We start from the raw sequence: 27,647 nt of genomic DNA on the forward strand, positions 1-27,647 counted from the left end.
GTGTGGTTCCAGACCTGTGGATTTTGAGCCAAAGGGCCTCTGGGCACCCATAAGTGTGAAAAGTCCCCCACTTACTTATATAATATATATGGTACTTCTTAACATTTAAAAAAAAAAATATATATTTTAAATACAGTAGCATGAAGGTCTCATTATGTTTTTAGTTTTTTTTCCCAGATAAGGAAATGTATTAGCTTATGTTTTTTTATCACAATCCATTTTATTAAATCCTCTAATTTAAGTGCCACATGTTTTGGACCAGAGTGATCCGGAGTGACTTTTATTACATTTAAAAAGCTGTTTATCAAAAAATACTAGCTCTTCATCTCCTTGCATAAGAGCAATGCTATTCGTGTGTATATATCCGAGTGTTATTTAGCTTGTTTATGAAGACTATTGTTCTCTGGAGCAAACACACTCTTCCTGTATGGTATGTGTGTCTCGCTCTGTTTGCGGTTACACCTTTCCCTTTCCTGCACCTGTACAATTGTTAAATAAATAAAAACGTTTGCCTTTACTTTTGCATTTAAGAAACACAATTGTGATATCCCATCTCAGGAACTAAATAAAACAATTCGTTTTTGTTGTTATCTTCCTCTAATTTTCTCTTCCAGAAGGCGAACAGGAGGAGGCGTGGCTTACGGAGGCGGGGCTAGCGCGGCTGTTTGATGACTCACTAGCGGCCGATCAGGTGTCAATCATCTTTCCCTTATTCAAATAGTTAGTCCAGGTTGAGTCAGAGTTTCATATTTGCAGTTCACATCTTTCAGTGAGCATAACCTGACAAAAGACATTAGATATTCTGTGTAGATATTAAGGCGATTCACTCATCAGATTTGTTTTTGATTGACAGGAAGAAGACAGTGCCGTGTTTCTGTCCACGCTCACCAGATCGCAGGCGGCAGCAGTAGAGCGCCGTGTGACAACACTACAGCAGACGTTGCTACGGCGACGAAACCGGCAACACGTTCCTGATGTTAGAGATATATTCAGACCTCCTGAAAAGGTGAGGCCAAGCACACACATAACACCATTTTAATAATAGGAACTAAAAAATGCCATGAACAGGTGTTCAGCTGTAAACTGTGTCACTGGTTTTAATAACTTTAAGTGTGTTTCATCAAACATTTAAATCTATGTTACAAACATTTGAAGACCTCATTCAAGAAATATTCCTACACTTTTCTCCATTGAGATTAAGATGACAAATTGATACCACTCGTGTTAAATATGAAGCTAAAGCCAGCGGCCAGTTAGCCCAGCAAAGCATTCATGGTTAGCAATCATTTATTAGTTGCTGATATGTATTGCTATGTTCTATGACTTGATATTTAATAAGGTATATCTTCATGTTTTTCTTATGTCATTTCAATGATGATACATTTTTTCTTTAATTCTTGCCCTCTCTTTTTTATATGTATAAATTAAATCAAGTCTGGAAACAGCTAGCCTGTCCAAAGTAACACAATCCACCTACTACCACCTCTGAAACTCACTTAATAACACAATAAGATTAGACTTTGTGCTTAGTTTAGCTAACCAGATGGTTTCGGAAAGAATGAAGTTGATACAGTTTTTTCCTTTTATGATCTCTTCCCCCTTTGATAGCATGAGTTGGAAGCATCACACCACAACACACACTTTATATATTTCCCTTGTTGTTACCACAGAGGAAGTGTTCACAACTTTGCTACATGTTGCTTTTTTCTTACTTCTACTGTCTCGTGATAATCAGTAACACATTGCAAATCTATTTTTACACCAACTAATACCTCTTTCTTACCTCAAAATCAAGTCCCTTCATTATACCAGACACTGCTTTGATATTCAATGAATGAAAAACGCATGTATTGATTTAGGTAGAACTCAAAGTACTGAAACTCCATACTACTCCGGTCAGCATAATAAACCGTTTTGAAGAGTCTTGCACACATGTTTTCACTAGAACAGACAGTTTGTCCACTAATTAACAGACAAGATAATATGTAACGTGAAAAAAATGTACAAAAGGAGGGGGAGCTCGTTGTAAATCTGTCACTGTTTTAACATTACACTGTGTGCTAATGTGTCTCTGTGTTTGTTTCAGCATGAAGAGCCCATTGAGCTGAAGGGGGAAAGTGAGAACGGACAAAAAGATATCACTTCAGCTGGTAGGTGCAACAAATGACTAAAGACACACGTGTTCAGTAGTCACCATGGAGAAAGACAAGCTGAGGCCCAAATACACGTCTGCCTTGTAACTAATGTTAGAAATACTATCTTATAAAAGATGAAACATGATTAAGTATCATACAATAAAAACAATTAACTTTTTGCCTCTTTCTTCGTTTGCACATTTAACATTGAAGTGCTAATATTGTAGCTACTATACAAATGGAATAAAACGATTAACTGGAAACATATGGCAATACAATGTTGCTTTATTTTCTCAATGTCAAAGCTACACAGCATCAGAATGAGAGACTTTTCTACATAATATTGTAATGTTTAACTATACAAGTACATCCCTTTTCAAACGTGGGGGCAAAAGTCTGATTCATTTGCCATGAAGAGGTTATAGGTGCAGAAAAAACACCTCTTTGTGCTGCAGTGACTGGCATTTCTACAGAAAAACACATGTAATTGCCTTTCTGTGTAAACACAACTTTACAACACAAGCACTTTTGTACTGGACTACTTGTGTGGTCGTATGTTTTATTCTTTTTATGCATGTCTAACTGCAGAAACGGAGACAGAACTGAACGTTGAAGTGGCGTTTTCCGAGCAGGCGCTCACTTACAGGGACAACCACCAAAGGGCAAAGGTCACCGCTAGCCCAAACTCACCTGATGACAAACTACCAGTGAGTCACACACCTGTACACACACAATAACTGAAGGCTAAGTGCCAATTCACTTCCTCAGCTGTGTGTCTTTGCTGATACAATCAGCCAATGGGGAAGTCACAATAAATCAACTGCGTGCACTGATTGAATGCGCAATGATAGAAAGGTCAATTTTGAATTGCATTTAGGGCAGGGTAATAATAGTGATTATATCATGTAATATTTAATGTTGTGAGTCAATGATTTCCAGAGATAAGGATTTTGTTAATGCTCACTTTGCACTTTTAGGTGTGATAAAGTGTATTTGTTCATTCTAATAAAAGCTGGCATTGAGTGTTGGTCTGTACTGCCATCTGCTGGTTGAAGCTGTCCACTGTCCCATGTGTTCAGCCTTCATTCAACCTTCATATGGAAAGAAATACAGTTGTAAATTAATTTGGCAGAGTGTTTACTTTTTAATATTTTCTCCCACAGTCACTGACGCCCTTCTGTCTCCCTCTCTCTTTTTATTTTTCCTCTGCAGAACTTTAAGTTGCTCCGAGATAAAACAGGTCAGACCAGAATAGGAGATCTGTCTCCTCTGGATATGAAAAAGGTTAGTGAGGGAAATGATGTGTGGATGCAATAATTAACTAAACTAATTGCAATGTTTCAATGATCATCTTTCATTCAATGGTTTAGTTCACAGTCCATAGCCCCTTTTTTGAAATATGTTTTTTTAGTTAGATTAGAACATTTATTAAATAATAGTTTAAAATGTGTTATTTTACATCTGTTGTTCGGCTAAATCTTGTTCCGTTTTCTTACATTTTTCTTTGGTGTAAAGCTAAATTCTTCCACATTTTTGGTTTATTGTCGATCGTCATGAATTAAGTTTTGGTGTATTTGACTGTTCCCATGTCCTTGCTTCATGGCCGCAATGCTTGTCCTAGTAAATTAATAACCAAAATATCATGATTTATATTTATTATATGATAATGCCTTTCTGGGACAAATTGCCCAATAAGAGTTTATAAATATTTGTTCTCTCTCTGTAACGTTCTGTCAGGTGCGCAGGCTGGTGCTCGTGGAGTCGACTGCCCTGTTCGATACTGCTGGGATCGACCTGAAGGCAGACAAAGCTGTCAAAGTTAAAACTAAAGGTAAACACACACACATACGAACTGTATTGACACACTCTGACCTGCAGAGAGACACAAACGAAGACATACAAAGTGAACACACACACATGTAAAGTATTTATGGACACACATAAAGGGATATATGGAAAGACAAAGTCATTAAAAAGAGCTAAAATGAATTACAAATAGCTATTTATTCCAGGTAAACATGCAATGTACGACTGTTTTACTAAATATTTGTGCTTGTTTGTGTGCAGAGAGTGGCCTGTTTGGTGTTCCTCTTGTCACTTTATTGGAACAAGACCACAGACGGGCTCCTGGGACCAAAGTGCCATTAATACTGCAGAGGGTGAGTCCATCAGTCAATCACATCAGTCTGAGATGAGGACGATTCACCATTACAGCTATGATGAGGGGAAACAGTCATTGATTATTCAACAGGGATATGTCAATGAATCAATTTACACTACCCACAATGCAACCTGAACCTAACAAATATGGAACTGACTTTTTCTGCTTGTGATGTTTAACCTGTGTATCCCTCTTTCTTATTCCTAGCTCATTAATCATATAGAGGAGGAAGGGTTGGACACAGAGGGGCTGCTACGGATCCCTGGAGCAGCCACGAGAGTCAAGGTTTGTTTAAGCATTTTAACACCATCACTACAGACACTGTAACATGCTAAGATTGGTAGGTGTGGCAATAGCATTAGCAATAGCATCAATCAATAATCACATTTTATTAGTATTACACCTTCATACTTCATCCAAGTGGTAGTAAAATGGGCTTAACAGATAGCTGTTATAATAAGATAAGAAAGAACAAGACTTAGACTTTTGAAAACAGGAGAGGCTTAAACAATATAACAGTCTGAGACAAATGCATGAGACAATACCAAATATAAAAATGTATTAAAAGGCAATTCAATCAGTAATAGTACTACATAATAAAACAATTACAACTTAATAGCAGCAAAGTAAATTAAACAATAAAATAGAATAATATGTTAGAACCTAATCAGATTTTTTTTTATGATTTATAAAAAACGTAAAAACATTTTACAAGGAAAGTAAATCATTTTATGAAATAACAGTCGTATAGATTAACATTTTACAACTTTAATACGATAAAGTGAGTGACTAAAAAGTATGTTTACAAATGATTCATACTGAAAAGCCTGTCTATAATATGTACGTTTTAGTGATAATGTAATAAAAAAAAGCTTTCCTGTGTGTTTCTGTCCCAAATCCAGTTGCTGTGCCAGGAGTTCGAGACGTCTTTCTACGACGGGACGTTTCCATGGCAGCAGTTAAAGCAGCACGATGCCGCCAGCCTTTTGAAGCTGTTCATCAGGGAGTTACCCCTCCCTCTGCTGACTGTGGAGTACCTAAACGCTTTTTTTGCCGTCAACAGTACGTGTGGCATCTGTTCATGAAGTATTCTGCTTGATTTACTCCCACATTAACCTGCATTAAACCCTTCCGTGTGTGTGTGTGTGTGTGTGTGTGTGTGTGTGTGTGTGTGTGTGTGTTTGTGTTTGTGTTTGTGTGTTTGTAGAGTTCCCCACTAAGAAGCAGCAGCTGCAGGCTTTGAATCTGCTCATCCTTTTGTTACCTGAGGCCAACCGGGACACTTTGAAGGTAAATACACACTCGTGTTTCCCTTCAGTAAATACAAATCAAAACCCTTTGATAATTATATTTGTCAAATGGATTGTGTTTGCTTCCCCCTAGGCATTAGTGGAGTTTTTCCACCGTGTGATCGACCACCAGGACAAGAATAAAATGACTCTCAACAATGTCTCTGTCGTCATGGCGCCCAACATCTTCATGTTCAAAGGCTTCCGTTCCAAGGTGACTGAACAGCAGGAGTTCTCCATGGCAACCAGCATAGCTCACATCGTCCGGCTGCTGATTCGATACCAGAATCTTCTGTGGACAGTAAGCATTCAAAAAATGACATTATATTATATATATTTGTGTGGAGGATGGGTCAGTGTGTAACAAGGTTATAAGATCTCCTGTTCACTGTGTCTTATCTCCAGATCCCAAAGTTCATTATGACCCAGGTCAGACAACAGAACATGGAAAGTCATCGGAAACAATACAAAGAGAGAGCCGTGAGGAAGCTGCTGAAGAAGATGACCACAGACAAACCACCAGAGAAGGCTGTTCCTGAGGTAGGAGTTTAAATGTAGGGGTCATGTAGAGGTCAGTGGGAATACATTAGAACCAGTGAAGGTTTCAGAGCCACAGCAAAGGTTTCTCTAAATGTTTTAATTTTGATTGTACCACATTTCTTTTACATACAGAGGTTTCCCAGATACAACTTTTTTTTTATTGTGTTCATATAAGTGTACTTCATGGTGCTTTACAATTGATGTCAGAGGGCTCTTCAACACAAATGAGATCTTCTCTTGTGTGCCTTTTTTAAAGTATTTCCTTATATAAAAACAACACAAGTGAATTTCTGAAATAATTTCATCTATTTTATAAAAAATGCAGTTTTACTTTTGGACTTGCCAATGCTGTAGAGTCAGAAACATTTGCAGCCTGGAATCTAGTTCTACAAAAAGGAGTCAATGTCAACAATGTTAATGAAGCGAAACACTTTTCAGGACGGCCATGTTTTTTGACCACGTATGGCAGTGCTATAAAATGTAATTGAAGTTCAATTGAAATGGTAGGAAACTATTTAAACCAGACTCTGACTAAAGCAGAACTATTTCTCAATAGCCTGTGGAGAAACAGTGACATCTAGTGGTGAAATGTAGGAATGATATGTGGGTATTTTGTTCTCTTGGTGCAATCCTTTCTACAGTCTGTTAGTGCAACATGTTGGCATTAAGAGCAAACAAACTGACAATAACTATATATACAGTATATTTATTTTACGTGGACGTATATAATAGTAATGAGAACACATTCGATTTTTTTTTGCTTCCACAGTCGCTTCTTGTGGATCAGAATACCTTTATTAGTCCCACAGAGGGGACATTTACGTATCCTAGCAATTAATACAATTGCTGTTCTCCCTTAACAATATAGTGGGATAGTGATTAACCACGGGAAACACTTGTCATTCTCAGCTAAGTGCTTTTAGACCAAACCGAGTCTGCAGTTTGTTAAACAGCAGAGCAGGAATGTCCTAGTTCCTCATTCTTGCAGTGAAGTGTGTGTGTGTGTGGTGTGTGTGTGTGTGTGTGTGTGGTGTGGTGTGTGTGTGGGTGTGTGGTGTTGTGTGTGTGTGTGTGTGTGTGTTGTGTGTGTGTGTGTGTGTGTGTGTGTGTGTGTGTGTGTGTGTAGGTGTGTGTGTGTGGTGTGTTGTGGTGTGTGTGTGGGTTGTGTGTGTTGTTTGTGTGTGTTGTGTGTGTGTGTGGTGTGTGTCGTGTGTGTGTGTGTGTGGGGTGTGTGTGTGTGTGTGTGTGTAATGAGTCCACAATGTTTCCTTTTAAACGTGTTTCATGACACATAATGGACTGTATGTTTATCTGTCTCCCTCTCTGTTGTCTCCGTCGGTATTTCCAACCAGGAGAGCTCACAGGGATTTATTCGAGTTCAAGCTCCACAGTTCAATAAAGTGTCCATGGCAAGTTCAGCTTTACTGGAGAGTTGCAGGCTGCTGATGTTTTAACACGCTCCTCAGCCAGGACAGGTAATGTCTACATGCAGCACTGTACCAACACACACGGTACTTTATCTTATCAATATGAGGCCTGACCTCTCTTCATGTTGCCTTAAATCTGGGGTAGGCAGTATAATAACCTTTTGATTTGAGCATATTGGAATTGTGTTGGTCTGAGAGATGTATAGAATCCTCTTTAAAAAAAGGTAGACTTTGGCCAATCACAGCTCATTTAAGAGAGCTCCTTTTGTTTGCTGACTAAAAAGTAAGACTGACTAAAATAAAAAGAGTCTGACAATATCAGCAAAGACTTACAAATACAGAAAATGACTGTTGCTATAAGTTTAGCCTTTCAGTTGCTTAAGGCAGTAGCTACAGTAGCATCAGTTTAAACTATTCGCAACATTGTGGGGGACTGTATTTTTTCAAATTCTGGCAGGTTGGTTTCCCTTTTTCGATCACTTAAATAAAAAAAATGGCAAAATAATATACAGTAAGGGAATTTATTCAACACCACCCCTAAAAAAAATGCCTGTTCTACCTTTTAGCTCTTTCTCTTTCTCGCTTTTTCTTTCTTCTTCCCTGCAGTTCAGTGGCAGTGGAACAAGAAGAGCTGTGTCTCTATGAGATTGGTGGAAACATCAGTAAGTCTAGCTCCTGCTACAAACGAATATATTACAATGTCAATCATTAGTATTCTCTGCTAATAACCTTGCTAGTGAGCCACGAGGCAGGCCTGATTGAGGAAAAACGTACTTCCTGTTATGAGTGTAAAGGTATGAGACAAGTGCAGTAATCAATCATTGTTGTAACTCCATTATGTGTCTCTCTCTGCCCCCCCTCCTCTCTGGCTGTTGTCCCCTCAGAGGAGCGATGTCTGGATGGAGAAACATACATGAAAGACCTCTTCGAGCTGAACCCTACTGCAGAATGGGTCATCAGAGCTGTGCACAGATAACTCTTACCATCATGCCCTGCTGGAGAATGGACTGCACCAAATGTTCACCACTGGGTCCTTTTTAGAGGAGACACCACCTGGTTCTCTGTGGTTTCTGCTGGTTTTGAGACTACTTAGAACATTTGCATGTAGCAACGTGTTCATTTTTTAAACGCAAGTGGTTGCATGCTTTCATCTTATTGGTTTGAGTAGAGCAATGAGTAGTCCAATGTCAATGTTGAATTGCTTGTTGACCACATATTCAGACAAGAAAAAGAAAATGATGTGCTTCGATTTAGAATATCACAGACTTTCCCAGTTGTCTCCTCGCTGCCTTATGCTACATGTTGGCATTTTTGGATTCAGGTACCATAAGCCTACAGTAGCAGAGAGTGGTCCAGGTTAAAGAAAACCACTTGTTTTTTAATACATTTCATCTATGGAGGCCTGAAAGCCACTGTTTTTCTTTTTGGTGGAAATACATTATTTCACCCAGGTCGTCCCAGCACTTGGGCCACACCGTGATTCCTAATATTATGTGATACTTGTGAGTATTGCAGTTTTATACTGTGATTTATTGCCACTAATCACTTTGTTGTGCCTGCAATAATATTCTGGAATAATATAGATTGGGACAATAAAAAAATATAAAAAATGTATTTAATCGTGATTCAATTACGTAACATAATGACATGTTTTTTTATGAATAACTAATTTGATAACATTGGCTTTTAATTTATTTATATTAAAGCCCTGACATTTTAATGTATGGTTACATAATTGAATGTGAATATATCCAAGCACTTCACTGTAACTAGTTGGGATGAACATTAAAGTGAATGTGTGTATATTAAAGGGTCATAAGCTGGATGGGATCGTCATCGAGTGGAAAAGTGATGAATTACTACTGTACTGTAAGTTAGAAGTGAGGGAGGGGGCCAAACAGTGACTCCAAAACCTTTCATAATGATGTTGTTTCTGACGGTTAACCAGGGCACGCATTGACAACATCACCTTTTTTTTAGTACATTAACATTGGTGTACATTACATCTTTTGAAACGTTGATGTTTGAGTGTGTTAATGTGTGAGCCATCATCCAAAACTGCTACTTGCCAGTGTACAAATGTGAAAAAACACATTTGTATGTATGATAGCTTCTGTGTTTGCTTACATGAAATTCGTCAATTGCCTTTCAAGTTTTGTACCAAAGACTTGATCATTTTAAAGGAATGAATAGCCGACTGTATAAATGGCCTTCTTTAATTATACACTTTCACATGAACAGTTCAAGAACACTACATTTCCTGTCTTAAGTTGTTTCGTGTTTTTGCTCTATACTCTGGAAACGGTTGTATTAATACGGGAATGGAAAATCTCTCCGTTTTATCTTTTTGGCATATAGCTGTGCTTCTCTTGGCTTTCAATATAAATGCAACCCTATTCTGTGTGATTTCTCCTTGCCTCTGGAGGATCATATCTGCACCATAAAGTCAAACATGACTTATATTTCTCTTGTGGAAAGCTGTGGGGTACAAATAATGTGTCATCTCCCTGCCTTGTATTATCTTGTTTACTGTGAATGTTATTCAAATAATAATGTCTTATTACTGCCTCTGGAATGACCACTAAAGCAGCCTGTAAATAAACATGTAGTTATTCATTAACACATCTGCTTGTGTTTATGTGTGCAAAATACTTTGAATGTATTTTTCGTGTTTCAATTTAACACATTTCTGCGTTTCATATTAACTCAATTATTTCCACTGTTAAATGTGCATACCTCCTTACATTAACTTCCCTTTCTCCACCAGTAGAGAGCCATGCTAATTTCCTGTGAGAATGAATGGCCCTAGTCTGATGTTATTCTCATGCTTGAGGTGGATAAACATAGGCATGAGCCTACTCATACGGTGGTTTGAGGAGAGCAATCATACAGCTTAAATGTAATATAGTAATATATCACAATTAGTTTAGAGATTACATTTTACCTATCAGTTTTTTTACGATTGCTAACCCACTTGTTACGGTACTTGTCTCATTTTGTTGACTCGAAACAACACACAAACCAAATATGACACTTGGAAATAAACAATTCAGGTCCTTTTTCAAAATTGCCTTTCTGCAACAAAATAATACACATGCTTTACATGCGGATTCACTGTACAGTGTATGCACTTGTGATTATCTTCTTAACCTGTATTGGTGTCGTGGACAAACCGGACAAACCCATCAACTGGAAACTAAATTGTGTACGCACCTGATTCGCTGATACAGCGTAGGTGACCGCTCATTGGCTACTGTCAAACGGAACGCGCTGTGATTGGTCCAAATGAGGGAATAGGAAGTCTCGATCAGTAGTAGGAGCTTAACATGGGTAGCTAAGTAGTATCTGGTTAATATAAATAAAAAGCCTTGCATGTCGCTGTAAAACTTGGATGATTGAGAGTACCGAGAGGTAGTAGGAAACCATTTATTACACTAAGGAGTTGCGTCTCATTCATAATATTGCGCTGTTTGGTTGGTCTTTCGTGTGGCTATGTAACACTAGCGTGTTAGCTAGCTAACGTTAAACGTCAGTTACAACTCTGCTAGCGCAAGTTGCATCGAAATCTGTTAGCTTGTTTGACAGCCACAGGAGCTAAAGTCAACTAGGGTTTATATCAAGACAACACGGTTCCGTTTTGTTGAGCGTCGGAGAGTTTATTTAAGCTGAATATTATAGTGTGACCCAACTGTAAATGTTTGGCGATAGAAGTAGCAGCAGCTACAGCTAGCAGAGCGTTAGCTTGTCGACATCAACAACAATGGGCTATAAAAGGTATTTTAAGACGGCAAGAACCTTGTATTTGTTCACCATTCTGCTGATAGTCTTCGTCAAAGGAATAACAGCTGGTAAGTGTGACATTCAACTGTTTAATATGTGCGCAGACAGAAGTGTCTACGTTTCTTCAACTGTTTCAAGCTGCTGTTTATTTTTAGCTAACAGATTCATCCATCTCAAGTTTACACTGTGTTTACTCTCCCTTATTAATACCTTTCAGATGAAGAGCAACAGGGGAACGACGGGCCAGAACTAAAGGTATGTCATAAGCTATTTTATAATGATCCTCATCAAACCCTGGGGGTCAATGAATATGTTTCTGTTGTATGTGATGCAAACAACTGTTGATATAATTGCAAAGGTTATGTTGATACTGAGAGATGTTTAGACTACAGCAATGGATTGATTCAAGACTATCCGAACTACTACCTAAATATATATTTTAAATATACTTAACTTAGGTGTTAACTAAATGCTTGGGAACATTTCCAGAGTACTTCTACTAATCACACTTTGGTACAATTGCATTTTAATATATACCTGTGTCTCCAACTCTTCGAAACATTTGGAGATAAGACACAATATATTCTTTCATCACATAATTACCAATTAACACAGTACAAAACAAAACACGGGTACATCTGTATTAGGGCTGCACGATATTGGAAAAAACTGACATTGCGATTTTTTCCCCCCTGCGATATATATTGCGATATGAAAACATACAGGAATTGAAGAAAAGACCGTTTTTTAATGTTTTTTTTCACAAACCATCCTTTCTTGAACTTTAATAATATACAATTAGTATTTTTTTCAACAATATTTAACCGGATGAAGGATTTTAGTCATGGATGTCTGGATCTTAAGTTATCAGAGCAACAAGCTGAGCTAGCTCGGTTAGCAGCGCCGAACTGCCCTGGAGAAACACATGAAACTACTTTATTCAGTGTTTTTACCTTTAATCACCGGGTCCGTTTGCTTTGGAGATTTGATTGTGGTTTGCTGTGCATGCAGAGCCTGCATGTCACTCACTCAAGTACCGCTGACATGAGCCGCGCGAGTTTTCCTTTTGTAGCAAGCAGCAAAAATAATTGTAACATGACGTGTTTGAGTTAATTTGCCTACTTAATATCGCACATCCTAAAAATATATATATATAAAAAATAATAATAAAAAAAAATCGCACGTCCTGCGATGTGAATATCGCGATTATCGTCACGACACGATATATCGTGCAGCCCTAATCTGTATGTTGTTGGAGTGTGCTTCTGTTAAGCAGCTTTGAAATCCAGTGATCTGTTTCTCATTTGTTAGGGTTATGTGAATATGACCTGGCAATTACGCAACTGAAACAAACAATTAATTGAAAAAGATAAACAACAACAACTTGTGGTGTTGTGAATACAATTGTATTGCTGAAAAAAGATTCTTCTTTTAGTCTTTTCAACCATCAGAAAACTGGTATTTTTCACTGTTTAATCTGCATCCAAAAAAAACCTTAAGATTGAAATCTGCACATAATCTATTATTATCTTCCCTTGATAATGTAAAAGTCTTAGAACTGTCACTTGCATATGTTAACAATGTAAAGGAGAAACACTTGAGGCCGTAATAAGAGCTTATGACATTTTTAGTGTAAAAAACCATCATAGCTACATGGATATCCTGGTACATTAAAGGACGAGGAAAAGGGGGCTAACTTTGTATACAATTACAACATATTAATATGTGTGTACAGATTAACTTCTACAGTTGCAAGCAAATATTACCTGTAATATTTCTAAGGAGTTGCCATCAAGTATATCAACTTAAGCCGATTCAATACATATTCAACAAGTTTACCAGAAATAACTTTCAGTAAATGTTAAGTTAGCAAATTACCTGTACATCAATTGTTCTGTAACACAACCATCCACGACTGCAGTATCAGAACCTGTACACAACCTGCATTTCCGGTTTCCTTTATAATAACATCTCGGTCATCTCTCCAGTCTTACCATGACCCAGACGGTGAAGAGGAAGACGTCCGCCTGGCAGGGGAGGTTGTGGCCGGTGCCTCTGTGACCTCTCGTCATGAAATCTCGCAGCCAGAAGAGGAGAAACCGTCACCTGAGGAAGGACTTGAGGGAGAGGAGAAGGAGGACCTGCCTGAGCAGCCTCCTCCTGTTGAGGAGAAACCCAAAGAGAGTAAGGACTGAAAATGTATCTTAAACGATAAACTCTAAATGCTTCATTAGGTGCAGCAACAGAGCTTTAGTAGTTAGCTTTGCACTCAGTTCAACCAAGTATGCAGAATGCTTAAACATGGCTTAATGTTGAGTGCAATTTGTTGTAGGGCTGCACAACGAATGGATTTTTGATCAAAATAAAAGTGCAATATTCAGATTGCAGGAAGTACAATATTTGTTAAAGGCTAAATATAAACTATATTCTACAGACCATAATCATTTAATATATATTTTATAAATGTCATTGATAATAATGATGCAAAACATTTAATAGCCCCAAATTCGTGTTTCATATTGCAATAGGTCAATATAATGACAATAAGTAGTTGTGTTTTTTAAACGTGCTACCCTGAATGTTGTGAACTGAATTTGAACCTCTGTATTTTAACTACCGAACACATGCTCTTGTTCTTGGCGATGGTATGTTTTTCTTGGCTTTTGAAATGTCTGTGCGAGACATGAGCTGGCATTTCTTCTGTCACTGTTAGCTCACCGGCTTTTGAGTAGTGGTTTTTGCCTGTCCATTTAAAGCAAGGAACAGATGGAATAGTGGAGCAGCTTTGAGACCTTTCAACATGCAGTTGCAGGTATAAAAAGGACAGGATACATACTAAAATACATTTATTATTATTTTTGATGCTTTTAAAGCAGGTTTTTTGTTGTCTATCCTTTAAGGCTTCCCATAGTTATAATAAGAATCTGTTTTTACGGATGAAGAGTTGTTGAGTATTGTGAATGTTGACCTGTTTCACTTTTGCTGACTCTGAGCCGAAGTGCGTGTGTGTGTGTGTGTGTGTGTGTGTGTGTGTGTGGTTTCCAGCGCAGAGGCAGATTGGATACACGGTTAAACCCCCTGAGAAATTAACAGCGCCTCGCACCTGTGGCTCCTCTTGCAGACAGTTACATCATTTTACCTGGGGATTGTTTGTCAGCTTCCTGCTAGCATCTCACACACATAAACGAATGAGCTTGTAAGATGGGCATTTACCTGCAGTTATTAGCATTAACAGACTTTGTTTGATTCATTTGAATCTATTCATCTCCAATTATTGTTTCATGGAATTAAAATAAGCACAGCAGACATGGTAACAGTATTTGTGTTTTTTTTTACAATTATGAGTTTTATTTGCACTCAATACAAACTATTTCAAACTAAATAAAACAAACAGACACACAGGAGGAGGGGGGAGAAAAGGTGTATATACAGAGCATTGTATTGGATATCACAGCATAGTCTATTTGAGTATCTTGATTATTATTATTATTATAGTATGTTTCTAAAAACACAGGACAATTTGCATTGGGGGATTTCCCTCTTGTTTCATTCTTGTTTTATAGTCTAAATCCTCTCACACTTCCAATGTCTGTCGCACAAACCATGCATATCTGCCATAAACATTTGTATATGGCAGATGGGGCAGAAGGGCAAACCCTGCCATCCAAAGCCTTTATCCAGAGAAATGGGTGGTTTGTTATAACAATATTTTTATGTTGAGAAAAGAAGGCTTGATAAAGTTATACCCAGCTACCCACCTCTTGGTAATGGTCTTTATATGCCCAAAAAAGCAGTTACCTTGAATTATTTGTTAATGATTTATACAGTACAGAGATTCCTAGGCCAACAACAATATTTGAGATGTGACATGCAATCCTGGTTAAAACAATCATTTATAATATTTCAAATGTACCCCACAGGGTTATATTTTTAATAAATGTTTACATGTTTTCATAAAACATCCAGTTATTTTGTCTTTTTCTTACATGTCATTTTATATTTTGTTCATACAGTTCCTGTGGTGAATGGTGGTACATCCCATGGAGAGCCCTGCATCTTCCCCTTCCGCTTCATGGACAAGGAGTACTCGGACTGTACCACTGACGGACGGGGGGATGGGCGGCTGTGGTGCGCCACCAAGTACCACTATGACTATGAGAAGAAGTGGGGATTCTGTGAGAGTAAGTGAACCTAATACCTTAGCTGCTATATCCCAAATGATAGCCGGTATTTTGAAGTCCCAATGAAAATAAATATTTAGAACTGTTTACTAATATTTATTTCCTCATCAAATGAAAAGCCTTTAAGAACCTTCTTTGGTTTCATTTTCTGAATGACTATTGCCCTCTTCACTACCAAAGACTTGAAAACGTATTTATTTGTAATCTGCATTCTTCATTGGCTTCTCTTGTGTTCCCTCAGCGGAGGAGGAGGCGCAGCAGCGACTGCAGGTGGAGGAGACGGATGAGCAGTACCTGACGGTGCTGCGCATGCTCAACGCCACCACCAGGAGGACCCAGAAGAAAGAGTGAGTTTCTATTGCTTTTGTCAAGCTTTTGAATATTCTCTTTTCATATAGTCTATATTTGTGTACAAACATTTGGATATGTGTATAATAAATGGTGTTATGAAATAATTCAAGTTGAAACAACACTATAGGAGTTGTTTAGGCCATACCTGTTTTATGTGTGCTTTATTAGCACGAGACTTAGCCCGGCACATCCTTGTTTGCTTAAGATCTCATCATGGTTCTGTTAATGTACACACGATTTGTATTATGCCTGTGTCAATCTGCCTTTACTCACACCACCTCTGCTTCTACATCCGCTCTTTCAGATTGTACGAGAAGCTGCTGAAGATAGCGGATAAAGGCCACCAGAAAGCCATGGAGAAGGTGGGGTACGCCATGTTGTTTGGAGACTACCTGAGCCAAAACGTCACCATGGCCAGAGAAATGTTTGAGAAGCTCGCCATAGAAGGCTCGCCTAAAGCCCAGACGGTAAAGATCTCGCATAAACATGTTAAGGTGTCACTTGGAAAAGATATTGCAAGCCATTTTGACCTCAGTCAGCTGTGTAACATGGTGCTCTGTTTACCTTTCCACAGGCTCTTGGCTTTCTGTACGCAGCAGGACTTGGAGTTAATTCCAGTCAGGCTAAGGTACTTTAGAATCTGTATAACTGATCCGTCTACTTTGGACAAAACTGTAAAATAATGTAATACAATTGCTCAATTTCTAACCATTCCTCACATATTTCCTACATTCTCTGTGTGCCAGGCCCTGGTTTACTACACTTTCGGCGCTCTGGGTGGAAACTTGGTAGCCCATATGATCCTGGTGAGTTTATTTTCTAAGTGGAGCAAGGACTCATTGTCGTTATTTCCTAAGTATGGTAAAATGACATTCCTTTTATCTTGTCCTTAGGGATACAGATACTGGGGAGGTGTAGGTGTTCCTCAGAGCTGTGAGTCAGCACTGACACACTACAGGCTGGTGGCAAATCAAGGTGAGCATCTAATCCAATGATATAATAAGATATTCAGGTGTGACGTCTCTTCCTGGGCTCATCACTCTTTCTATTCCACCTGCCTCCTCTTCTCCCCCTCCCCGCCTCCAGTGGCCAGTGACGTGTCTCTGACGGGGGGCTCGGCGGTGCAGAGGATCCGGCTGCTGGATGAGGTGGAGAACCCGGGGTCCACCAGCGGGATGTTGGAGGAGGACCTGATCCAGTACTATCAGTTTCTAGCTGAGAAAGGAGACGTGCAGGCTCAGGTAAACTATCGTATCACCAATGAGTGTTTGTTCAATGCAATGCAGGGATCTGAATCAAATGTAGTGGTCGTATCGGGGTTAGTTGTTGAGAAGAAACGATCAATACATCTGAAGCCATTTCTAGAACTTCAGATAAAGAAATGTAACTGTGCAATGCGGAGCCTCATTGTGTAGCCTTGTATTTTGTATATTTAAATTCTAACTTTGACCTGGTCTCGGAGTGTCTTCTGACAGTGAATTTATCTCATGGTAAGGAAGCTGGGCAGCAGTTGATATTGGTCATGAAGAAAGTTAATATTTGGTCAGAATATACATATTTGAAACCCATATTACATATATTTAATTGGGAAAAACGAGGCGTCATTGTGTGAATGTTAATGGTCAATCTGAAATGGGATTTTCACATCTATGTAACTAATCATGTTTCACTTACAAGTTAACCAAGTGCTTTGTGTCCCCTGATAGGTGGGGTTAGGTCAGCTACACCTGCATGGAGGACGCGGAGTAGAACAGAATCATCAGGTACATAAAATAATAAAAACATAATTTATTGTTCTTGTTGTTTTTGCACCGTTTAATGTATTTCTGATGCCTCCTCTCCAACAGAGGGCGTACGACTACTTCACACAGGCTGCAAATGCAGGGAATACACACGCTATGGCTTTCCTCGGCAAGGTGGGTGAGATCTGTGTCTCTATCAGCCTGTGGGAGGGTGATGGGTTGATTTACGAGTTTGTAATGACAGCTTAGTTACAGTTGTTTTCTTTTACACTGACAAGCAAGCTCAACATTGTTTCTTTACCATAACAACACAAACTTCAGCTTGTCCAAAATCGCCTCTCTATACCAATCTGTTTCACTTCTGAGTTTGCAAACATTATGAATAAGTCTCCAATTCTGAATAAGAGCGAGTCAGCGAGTCGGAGAGCAGAGAGATGCAGCCCAAGATATTCAATCCAACATAAATATTGCTGAGATGATTTGGCATTTCTGTTTATTAGAGGGCGGTGCAGTGCATTTGTATTTAATCTGTCCCTCCTTGTGTCCTTTTCAGATGTACTCTGAAGGCAGCGAGTATCTCCATCAGAACAACGAGACAGCCCTGCAGTACTTTAAGAAGGCCTCTGACCTGGTGAGCACTCACGCTGCTATGTTAATCTGAACTGGGTCATTTACACCACCATTGTAGCGAAACCAAAATTGAAGAAATAAACAAAAATGGACTTGACATTTAAAGAGAAAGAAATCTTGAATAATGAGAGATTAATGTTGCAGAAAGAAAAATGTAAAGTATAAGACACTTGAAACAATGGTGGTTTTTCCTAAAATCGGGTTGTAATTAGGCTGATGCTACTTTGCATGGAAAGCAATTCGGTTTCTTTAAAAAAATACGAACTTATTTCCTAGTTTTATTCTTATGAATGTGTAAACAGAATTTCAGAGAATATTCTTTCACTTCAAATTCTCCGTTTCTTCTCATAAATGTATCAATGGAATCTCGGTTAACATCCAAGTTCTTTACTCGTAACTTTAAGATTTTAATCTTGAATTTACACGATCTAAGCTCTGAATTATTAGGGCCCGAGCACGGAGCGCTAGGACCCAACGCTGTCCTTGCACGAAGTGCAAGGAACCTATTGTTATCCTAGGTATTATTCTTATTATTCTTATTCCATATTGCAATGCTTATTTGTACACTTTTGCACGGACACCAGGACCGGTGAAAAATGTGATATTCTGGAGTCAATGGGTTAAATATTCCAACCTGCTAAATTTACAATGTCGCACCGTAACTCCTGAAATGTTGCACACTTTTTTTTAATTAGCATAATTTTCAAAACAGAGAAATATTCACTTACATTTACATTTCTTGTTTTTCCACACCAAACTTCGTATACAGCATCGTTGGAGGGTCAGACACATTACCGTAGAAAATGAGCATGTTCAGACGATAAATATTGCCGCCATTAATCAAAACGTACTCGCAAAAAGGCGGGGCTTAGAAAGAAATGCTCATAACTCATCAACAATGTATCCAAACATCACAGATTTTGATGGATAGGTTCAGTCTGTCTTGGGGAATAGGCACACCAAATCATTTTCATTTTGGACTATAGGGGGTGCCAAAAACATCACCAATTTATAACTCAAGAACGGATGGACGAATTTTTTTAATTTTTTTTTAGACATACTCTGGGGACAAACTGAGATTAAAAGGGTCACAACAAATGCAGAATGTGGGCGTGGCCTATACACTTTTTAAATTGCGAAAGCATAAAATGAGCTTCGGACGAAAAACTTGGGACACACGTCACAGCCCACGACCTTTTCAAGAATGTAAAAAGAAAACGTAATTCTTCAAAAAAACTGCTCACTAGCGCCCCCTATTGTGTGGTAGTCACATATAGTTTCTCAGAACTTCACAAATGTTGGCAAAGACATTCCTCATGGAATTGCGGACATATTACTAATTAGCTTCCATTAGCCCCGCCCCCCAAGAAGTCGGCCATTTTAATTAAGCACATTTTCGCAAACTCCTCTTAGGGAGATGATCGAAAAAATTCCTATCCAGCACAAGTTCAGCCCATATCCAATGTGATGCTAAATTGCGAAGGAATAGTTGATCGCTCAAACGAGTAGCTCGTAAGCTAACGGAGAATGTTCCATTTTTGACGATTTACATGCCACAAATTACTCCAAATTACTCCAAACTACTCGCATATAGTTTTCCGATATTCACGAAAAGCTGTATACACATTGCTCTTATGAATCTGGACATATTTCAAATTGCCTTCCATTAGACCCGCCCCCCAAAAACTCGGCAATTTTCAAATATGTGACTTTTTCATGCATTTTAAGCACATTTTTGCAAACTCCTCCTAGGGAAATGTTTGGAAAAATTCCAGCGCATATCCAATGTCATGCTACATTGAGAAGGAATAGTCCTTCGCTCGAACGGGGAGCTCGTAGGCTAACGGAGAATGTAGAATTTTTGACCATTTATATGTCAGATAAGCTACTGAGACATGCCTGTCTGTCTGGCACATCAACTCCCACACACACACACACACACACACACTCACCTACTGTTAGTCCAATCAATCAATGTTTATTTATATAGCCCAATATCACAAATGTTACATTTGTCTCAGTGGTCTTCACAGTTTGTACAGAATATCAGTATGACAATACGACACCCTCTGTCCTTAGACCCTCACATCGTACAAGGAAAAACTTCCGGAGAAAACCCACAGTTTTAAAGGGAAAAATGGGAGAAACCTCAGGGAGAGCAACAGAGGAGGGATCCCTCTCCCAGGACGGACAGACGTGCAATAGATGCCGTGTGTAAATTGAAAAGATAATACATTTGCAACATAGGTAGTCCAAATGTTTGGAAATGCATGTGTGTATAATAGGAAGATTAATCCACGAGGATATCCATCCAGGACCTATGATCCAGGACCACAGCCACGACTCAAGATCCAGGGCTCGCGATGCAGGACACAGGACCGCAGGATCATCTATGACTCCGGATCCCGGCGTATATAGACACCAAAAAGAAAGAAATTTGGGGAAGCTGGGTTAATCGGAACATGAGAATACACAGGTATAGACAGAGAGAAGGAAGAAGTAAGATGTCCCCCGACAAACTAAGCCTATATCAGCAAAACTAGGGGCTGAATCTAATCAGCCCTAACTATAAGCTTTATCAAAAAGGAAGGTCTTAAGCGCACTCTTAAAAACGGATAGGGTGTCTGCCGCCCGAACACAAACTGGAAGCTGATTCCACAAATGTGGAGCTTGATAAGAAAAGGCTCTGGCTCCCATTGTACTTTTAGAGACTTTAGGAACAACCAACAACCCTGCATTCTTGGAACGCAATGCCCTAGTAGGACAGTAGGGTATAATGAGTTATTTAAGGTAAGATGGCGCCTGCCCATTAAGGGCTTTGTAGGCGAGAAGAAGAATTTTAAATTCTATCCTGTGTTCTATAGGGAGCCAGTGTAAGGCAGCCAGAACAGGAGTAATGTGGTCCCTTTTCCTAACTCTGGTTAGTACACGAGCTGCAGCATTTTGAATCAGCTGAAGCGACTTGACTGACTTCTTGGTACACCTTGATAATAAGGAGTTACAATAATCCAGCCTTGAAGTAACAAATGCATGGACTAGTTTCTCTGCATCGTTTTGAGGCAAGATATGCCTGATTTTTGCAATGTTACGTAGATGGAAGTAGGCGGTCCTTGAAATTGATTTTATGTGGGCGTTAAAGGATAAATCCTGATCAAATATAACACCAAGATTCCTTACAGTCTCACTGGAGGCCAAACTAATGCCATCCATAGTAAGTATATCCTTAGATAATTTGTTTCGTAGATTCTTCGGGCCAAGTACAATAACTTCAGTTTTGGTCGTGCTTAACATCAAAAAGTTTAAGGTCATCCACGTTTTTATGTCCTTAAGGCAGTCTTGAATTTTATTTAGATGATTAATTTCATCAGGCTTGATTGATAAATATAGTTGAGTATCATCCGCATAACAATGAAAGTTTACAGAATGATTCCTTATAATATTGCCTAACGGAAGCTTATATAATGTGAACAAAATAGGTCCAACAACGCCCTTTGCTGGCGGCATATTCATTACAACAGACACCTATACACTCCCTAACCCTACTGTTTATTTGTAGATATCTCCTAAAGCCTACAAATAAAGTGTGAAATGTAGGCCTGGTACATATATTATTGAGCGATATATGTTATACACACTGTTCTGCTTTCTGCACTGACCTCAGCAGCTGTTCTTACTGTAAACATCGCCTCACAATGAAAGCAGTTGTATAATAAATAGCCTAAAATCCAGGGGACATGTGATTAGTGAGTAAACAAACGTTAAAGGGCAGAAAGTCTGATGCACATTTGATCATCTTAAATAACTTATAATCACAACAGGAACAGTTTGCAGAGCTGTGCTTCGTTGACATAAGTCCAGCCATGCGTCACGCCTCTTTTAAACATCACTGTTGGCTGAAATCGTCTCAGGAGAATACTCCAGTGTACCCTCGGTTATAGCTCCTCCAGAGACACTCCTCTCTCCTCTAAATCAGTGTACCCTCGGTTATAGCTCCTCCAGAGACACTCCTCTCTCCTCTAAATCAGTGTACCCTCGGTTATAGCTCCTCCAGAGACACTCCTCTCTCCTCTAAATCAGTGTATCCTCGGTTACGCCTCCTCCAGACAGCCTCCTCGATAATCGATCCTTGACGAGCCTTTAGAGAAATTTGTTTTCCTTCGAGACGGCCCGCCGACATCCGTTTCCGGGTTGCTGCCGGAGGACCTGGGAGTCTGGGACGCGAACATTATAGAAATGAGAAACGGCTCATTTGGGAGGACTCGCGCGCTTCTGCTTGACGCCGGGACGACCGGCGACCCTCACTGCGCGCACTTCTGTGACCGCAGTTTTAATTATTATTTCTTTACCTTTGAATGGCCTCAATACACCATCAAAAATGTACCCTTTTAGTGTTTGTATGAGCGTTATAATGACAGTTATTATTCAAGAGAAAACGGGTTTCTGTTCCTTTGAACTCTTAGCTGATATGTTATTCAGTTGTGATTCACTATCATTAATATCTTGGATGCATTCCTTTTTAATTAACTCGTGCTTTTTTACATTTCTTTTCAAATCCAGGGTAATCCAGTGGGACAGAGTGGCTTAGGCATGGCCTACCTATATGGAAGAGGTGTACCGGTGGTAAGCAACTTTACACAATACAATCCTTTTCTAAATCATGTCTACGTTTATTATGCACTTTTGATTCTAAGCCTTTACTCTGTGTTGCTCACCTGGAAGCTACTCCCTCTTGCTAAAATCAGAGATGTTTGAAAGTGTGTGTGATGTGTGTCTTCAGAACTATGAGCTGGCCCTGAAGTACTTCCAGAAGGCAGCAGAGCAGGGCTGGGTGGACGGACAGCTGCAGCTGGGCACCATGTATTACAGTGAGTGCTTACTTGTGTTTGTGGTACACAATGTGTCACGGCCTCTTCATAGCGTCTGCTTGCTGTAAATATTGAACTGCATCTGAAGATTGAATAACCAGTTTCTATTTGGCGGCCCTCGATCTCTTTCTCTTGAATTTCTTCTTATGATATACACTTTCATTTGATCCACTGTTTTTAATCCTCCTCTTCCTGTCGTTCCTCAGATGGCATTGGTGTGAAGCGTGACTACAAGCAGGCGCTTAAATTCTTCAACCTGGCCTCCCAGGCGGGTCACATCCTGGCCTTCTACAACCTGGCCCAGATGCACGCCACCGGTACCGGAGTGATGCGCTCCTGCCACACAGCTGTGGAGGTGATTATAATTATATATACTCTCTGTTGGATGTGACTCCGCTGTTGCTTAGACCCCGATTTTTGTTGTGTCATACCACGTGTGTGTATCTCTGTTGCAGCTCTTCAAGAACGTGTGTGAGCGCGGCCGCTGGTCAGAGCGTCTCATGTCGGCCTACGGCAGCTTTAAGGAGGGAGAGCCGGACGCCGCGCTGGTGCAGTACCTGCTGCTGGCTGAGCAGGGCTACGAGGTCGCCCAGAGCAACGTGGCCTTCATCCTGGACCAGAGTAAGAGAGAGCAGGACATTGGTATCATGGCAGGAAGGAAAGGAATTGTGTTTTAGTTCAAATCCCATGATATGTGCATAAGGCGCAAGTCAATAGATTGGCACTAGCAGCAAAATCATTTTAAACTGTTCATTCAGCATTAATATCTTAATAAGACACTACTATATATAGTGTAAAAAACAGGTTATGTATTGTAGTACAATGTGCACATTTTTACTTGAACTCCCTTTGTTTATATATATCTTTATTTAATTTTTTATTGCACATTCTCTTATTCATCAAACATTTTATTATAACAATGAATTATGTTTTATGAAAACCAATTTCCTCCAGAGTAAATATAGAATTCTGATTCTCAAACAGTTTAAAAAACGTTTCTATAAGCAAACATTCTTTAAACAATCAGAGTTGGTTAGCTTCTTGGTATGCAGCAGCAACATTGCTTTAGTGAAACCAATTTTGGGGCAAATTGTGTGTTTTTCATCATGCAAACTCCCTAAAACAGTTGCCACGCCAACAACTATGGGAGAAGCAACAACATCCTAACCTTTCTTATTTCTATGAATTGTAACGCACAGAAGGTGTGAGGATCTTCACTGAGAATGAGACCTACCCTCGTGCTTTGCTCCACTGGACCCGAGCTGCGGCACAAGGTGAGTACACACACACACACACACACACACACACACACACACACACACACACACACACACACACTCACAAAGTTTGGAATCCATGTATAATTGGTTAACATTACAAAAAGGAGTTGAACCTGGCTGCTAAAAAAAACAATTCTCATTCCCAGGTTACACTGTGGCGAGGATAAAACTAGGAGACTACCATTTCTACGGCTACGGGACGGACGTGGACTATGAGACGGCGGTCATCCACTACAGGCTGGCCTCCGAGCAGCAGCACAGCGCCCAGGCCATGTTTAACCTGGGGTACATGCATGAGAAGGGGCTGGGCATCAAACAGGTGGGAACAGAGCCGCACTGGGACTCTAACACATCAGATGGTTTTCAATGGTTGACTCATAATCACTCATCACATTATTGTTCATGTCTGGTCTGTCTCAGAAATCAGATTTTTCCAGTCAAATTTCCATACAGCAGAACACACCATAACATCCCAGCGAGACACATACATGCACACACACCAACACACACATTATGTTGTCAATGCTGAAGTTCTTTAGTATTTTACAACAAGAAGGTCCTTTTCTCTTGGTGCAGCTTTTGAGGAAATGTGTGTTATTGATTGGTCCATTTTTTTCTTTGACCATACCATTTCAATTTTCCCTAATAGAAAAGTTACAAAAACATCTCTGCATGCTGTCAAATATACTAGAAAGAAATTGATGATGAGAATTGTTTCTTGTTGTTTTGCAGGACATCCATTTAGCCAAGCGTTTCTACGACATGGCGGCTGAAGCCAGTCCTGATGCTCAGGTCCCGGTGTTCATGGCTCTGTGCAAGCTGGGCCTGGTTTACACTCTGCAGTACCTGCAGGATCTCAATGTGAGTGATCTTAATGTGAGTACTCACGCTGGAGCTGGGACAATTTGGCTTTTTAAAAATAAACCCTTAATGTTAATGCAACCGAGTTAAAAGCCACTTCCTTAGAGGGAAATGAAATGTCTTTGTCCTCCCTCTCCCCCTGTCAGTTAAAGGAGCTGATCACTGAGGTGGACCTGGACCAGCTGCTGGGCCCCGAGTGGGACCTCTACCTCATGACGGTCATCGCCCTGCTGTTGGGCACGGTCATCGCCTACAGGCAGCGCCAGCACCAAATCATAGTTCCCCCTCGTCCCCCTGCCCCCGCCCCTGCGCCCCCGCCTCCTCCCAGACCCCCTCAAGAGCCATCGCAACCCCAGGCCGAGCCCCAGGACCAGGGGGACGCCCAGGGGGACGCCCAGGGCCCGGCCCAGGAGGAGCAGGAGGAGCAGCAGTGAGAGGAGGCCAGCCGGAGCGAGGGCAGTGAGAGACTCTCCGTGGAGCAGATGGCGCTCACTAGCTGAATACCTGCTAGCCTCAGCGCCTCTCTTCGCTCCACAGCTGACAGATAGTGACTGCTGAGCTCTGCAGTCCCACATCTCCCTCTCTCCTTTTAAAATGAGCTGGTCCTGTGCTGAAGAGAGACAGCGGGGGTGTTTCTGGACAGAACAGAGTGCTGGGGGAGGATAACACAGACTTGGGACTTGCTAGTCTGTGACTCAGGACACTGCCAGAAGAAGCACCTGTGCTCTCACCATGACAAACAGCTCTTTGGTTGCCAGATCAAAGGACGTTTGGACTAATCAAAATAGTTGGAATCTAAAATGTGCGTTAGTTTCTTCGCACTTTCCCATTTTTTTTGTTTTTTTTGTTGGAGGAAATCACACTCAGCGGAACTGCCTCAATCCTAATTTAGAAAAAAAATATCAGGCAGGAAAATGTCAATTCAGATCATTTTTATTTGCTAGTTGGTAAAGAACGTTTTTGCATGTGTCGTCTGAACATTTTCATTTTAGCCACTCTTTATCAGAGTGAACCAATTTGCATCGCAATAATGGGTTATTTGTTTAGTTGATATGTCGGGTCATTACCTTTTTACACCTGCAATAAGAAGAAAGGAAAATGTATTTAACATAATGTGCTCAAATGTTTTAAAGCCATGTGATTATCATTAGAATGAGAGCGAGTAACCTCTAAAGCAGTGTACTTTAATGGATAGGATATCTGTGCAGGATAGATGATTTAATACTGAGCACACGGGTTGAAGTGTGTTACAAAATGGCAGATACAAAGAAGGAGAAGCTGCTTAATCCTCATCCTAGATGCAGATCAAAATGAATGAGTCTTTTTGGGGAGTGAAATCATAGAACATAGGCTTTTTAAATATTTAAAAGAATAAAAAAACAAATGAAATATGATCTACACAGTGAAATGAAATGAATTACTATTTTATTTAATCAACAGGCTTTATTTTCATTCTAGTAGTCGTCATATCAATGATTTCTCTCAACCCGTTTCCGCCTTCTTTTTAGTTTATTAAGAATTAACTAGCAGAAATTGGAGCAGCCTTAAAGAAAGCAGCGCCTCAAACTCTGAATTGTTTGTGGATACTTTTTTTTCTGTGTGTTTGGTTACATAACTTGTGAGAATATTCCACCCCCTCACCAAAAGTCCAAGTTGGATTTCTGCCTACACTTTTCAGCTCAGATGGACTCTGAGAGATGAAGCCATGGTTTAGGCCGTACAGTATTTATCCAAACAACATGAGGGACTTCTAATTTTGCCACATGCAGTTTTCTTTCAGTTTAGTTTAGTCCATGTGTTCAGCTCCACAGTACGTGCTTGTTGTTGGTTATTGAGAGGTGATCCGCCCATATGTCTGCATGAAGTAAAAAAGGGACCATGATGAGAAATGATTCCGAACATAGATACTACACACAGTTCTCAATTTGTCGACAAGACTGCATTTTTACCATCACAAATACAAGTTTATAAAGAAATTAATAAATGATATATGGATATTTAATGGATGTGAATGTTTTCTTTATTGTTTGGTATAAAAGATAAGTTCTTCACAAACTTTATGGAAAACCTATGAAATGTTGTTATTTTGTGTTGGGTTTTGTTTTGCTGACGTTGATAGTTGGCTCTCAGTGGACCCCCAGCTTGTCACTCAGCTTTAGAGGGTGGGGGTCAAAGTGACTGTACTGCTGAGCATCACATTGTGCAGTGTGTAGGGGGAACCCATTGACTGGTCCGTACGCACTATGGAGCGGCTTTGGATTGCCGTGGCAACATGTATGATCATGTCCTGCTGTGTCAAAGGTAAATTCTAGAACAAGCAGGAGGGCAGTGTGCCTATTTACCATTGAACTGCCTCTAAAACAGGGCCTGTTAATAGACAGTGTTTATAGTGTGCATAATATTGT

At 39.8% G+C, this 27,647-nt stretch overlaps 2 protein-coding genes across 3 annotated transcripts in view; both read left to right on the plus strand.

Annotated features, from left to right (window-relative positions):
• arhgap18 (Rho GTPase activating protein 18) overlaps nt 1-10,180 on the plus strand; it is a 30,719-nt gene extending 20,539 nt beyond the window's left edge. The window contains 17 exon segments of the mRNA XM_034228766.1: nt 615-691; nt 854-1,006; nt 2,087-2,150; nt 2,724-2,842; nt 3,348-3,419; nt 3,873-3,966; nt 4,203-4,294; nt 4,504-4,581; nt 5,199-5,358; nt 5,504-5,586; nt 5,680-5,886; nt 5,991-6,125; nt 7,478-7,537; nt 7,540-7,582; nt 7,585-7,600; nt 8,159-8,214; nt 8,437-10,180. Of these exon segments, the coding sequence (XP_034084657.1) occupies nt 615-691; nt 854-1,006; nt 2,087-2,150; nt 2,724-2,842; nt 3,348-3,419; nt 3,873-3,966; nt 4,203-4,294; nt 4,504-4,581; nt 5,199-5,358; nt 5,504-5,586; nt 5,680-5,886; nt 5,991-6,125; nt 7,478-7,537; nt 7,540-7,582; nt 7,585-7,600; nt 8,159-8,214; nt 8,437-8,528 (1,601 nt within the window). The 3' untranslated portion in view covers nt 8,529-10,180.
• Nucleotides 10,181-10,851: 671 nt separating this feature from the next.
• Nucleotides 10,852-27,244, plus strand: sel1l (SEL1L adaptor subunit of ERAD E3 ubiquitin ligase). 2 transcript variants are annotated; one of them, XM_034228699.1, is made up of 21 exons: nt 10,852-11,400; nt 11,550-11,587; nt 13,321-13,516; nt 15,346-15,513; nt 15,755-15,860; nt 16,169-16,331; nt 16,439-16,492; nt 16,611-16,670; nt 16,758-16,839; nt 16,951-17,105; nt 17,571-17,627; nt 17,712-17,780; nt 18,160-18,237; nt 22,794-22,856; nt 23,014-23,101; nt 23,308-23,456; nt 23,557-23,722; nt 24,301-24,375; nt 24,528-24,700; nt 25,114-25,257; nt 25,389-27,244. In XM_034228699.1, the coding sequence occupies exons 1-21, from the start codon at nt 11,313-11,315 to the stop codon at nt 25,674-25,676; spliced, it is 2,460 nt and encodes an 819-aa protein (XP_034084590.1). In that variant the 5' UTR covers nt 10,852-11,312; the 3' UTR covers nt 25,677-27,244. The 2 variants fall into 2 exon arrangements, with proteins under 2 accessions (XP_034084590.1, XP_034084591.1); XM_034228700.1 differs by having other exon boundaries at nt 25,114-25,242.
• Nucleotides 27,245-27,647: the final 403 nt, after the last annotated feature.

Source organism: Gymnodraco acuticeps, unplaced genomic scaffold, assembly GCF_902827175.1.
Source record: "Gymnodraco acuticeps unplaced genomic scaffold, fGymAcu1.1, whole genome shotgun sequence".
NCBI lineage: Eukaryota > Metazoa > Chordata > Actinopteri > Perciformes > Bathydraconidae > Gymnodraco > Gymnodraco acuticeps.

Coding starts and splice junctions, on each gene's coding strand:
- sel1l (XM_034228699.1), top strand. CDS start 11,313: ATGGGCTATAAAAGGTATTTTAAGACGGCAAGAACCTTGTATTTGTTC. Junction 16,493..16,610: donor TTAATTCCAGTCAGGCTAAG/GTACTTTAGAAT, acceptor TCTGTGTGCCAG/GCCCTGGTTTACTACACTTT. Junction 23,457..23,556: donor CCTGCCACACAGCTGTGGAG/GTGATTATAATT, acceptor TCTCTGTTGCAG/CTCTTCAAGAACGTGTGTGA.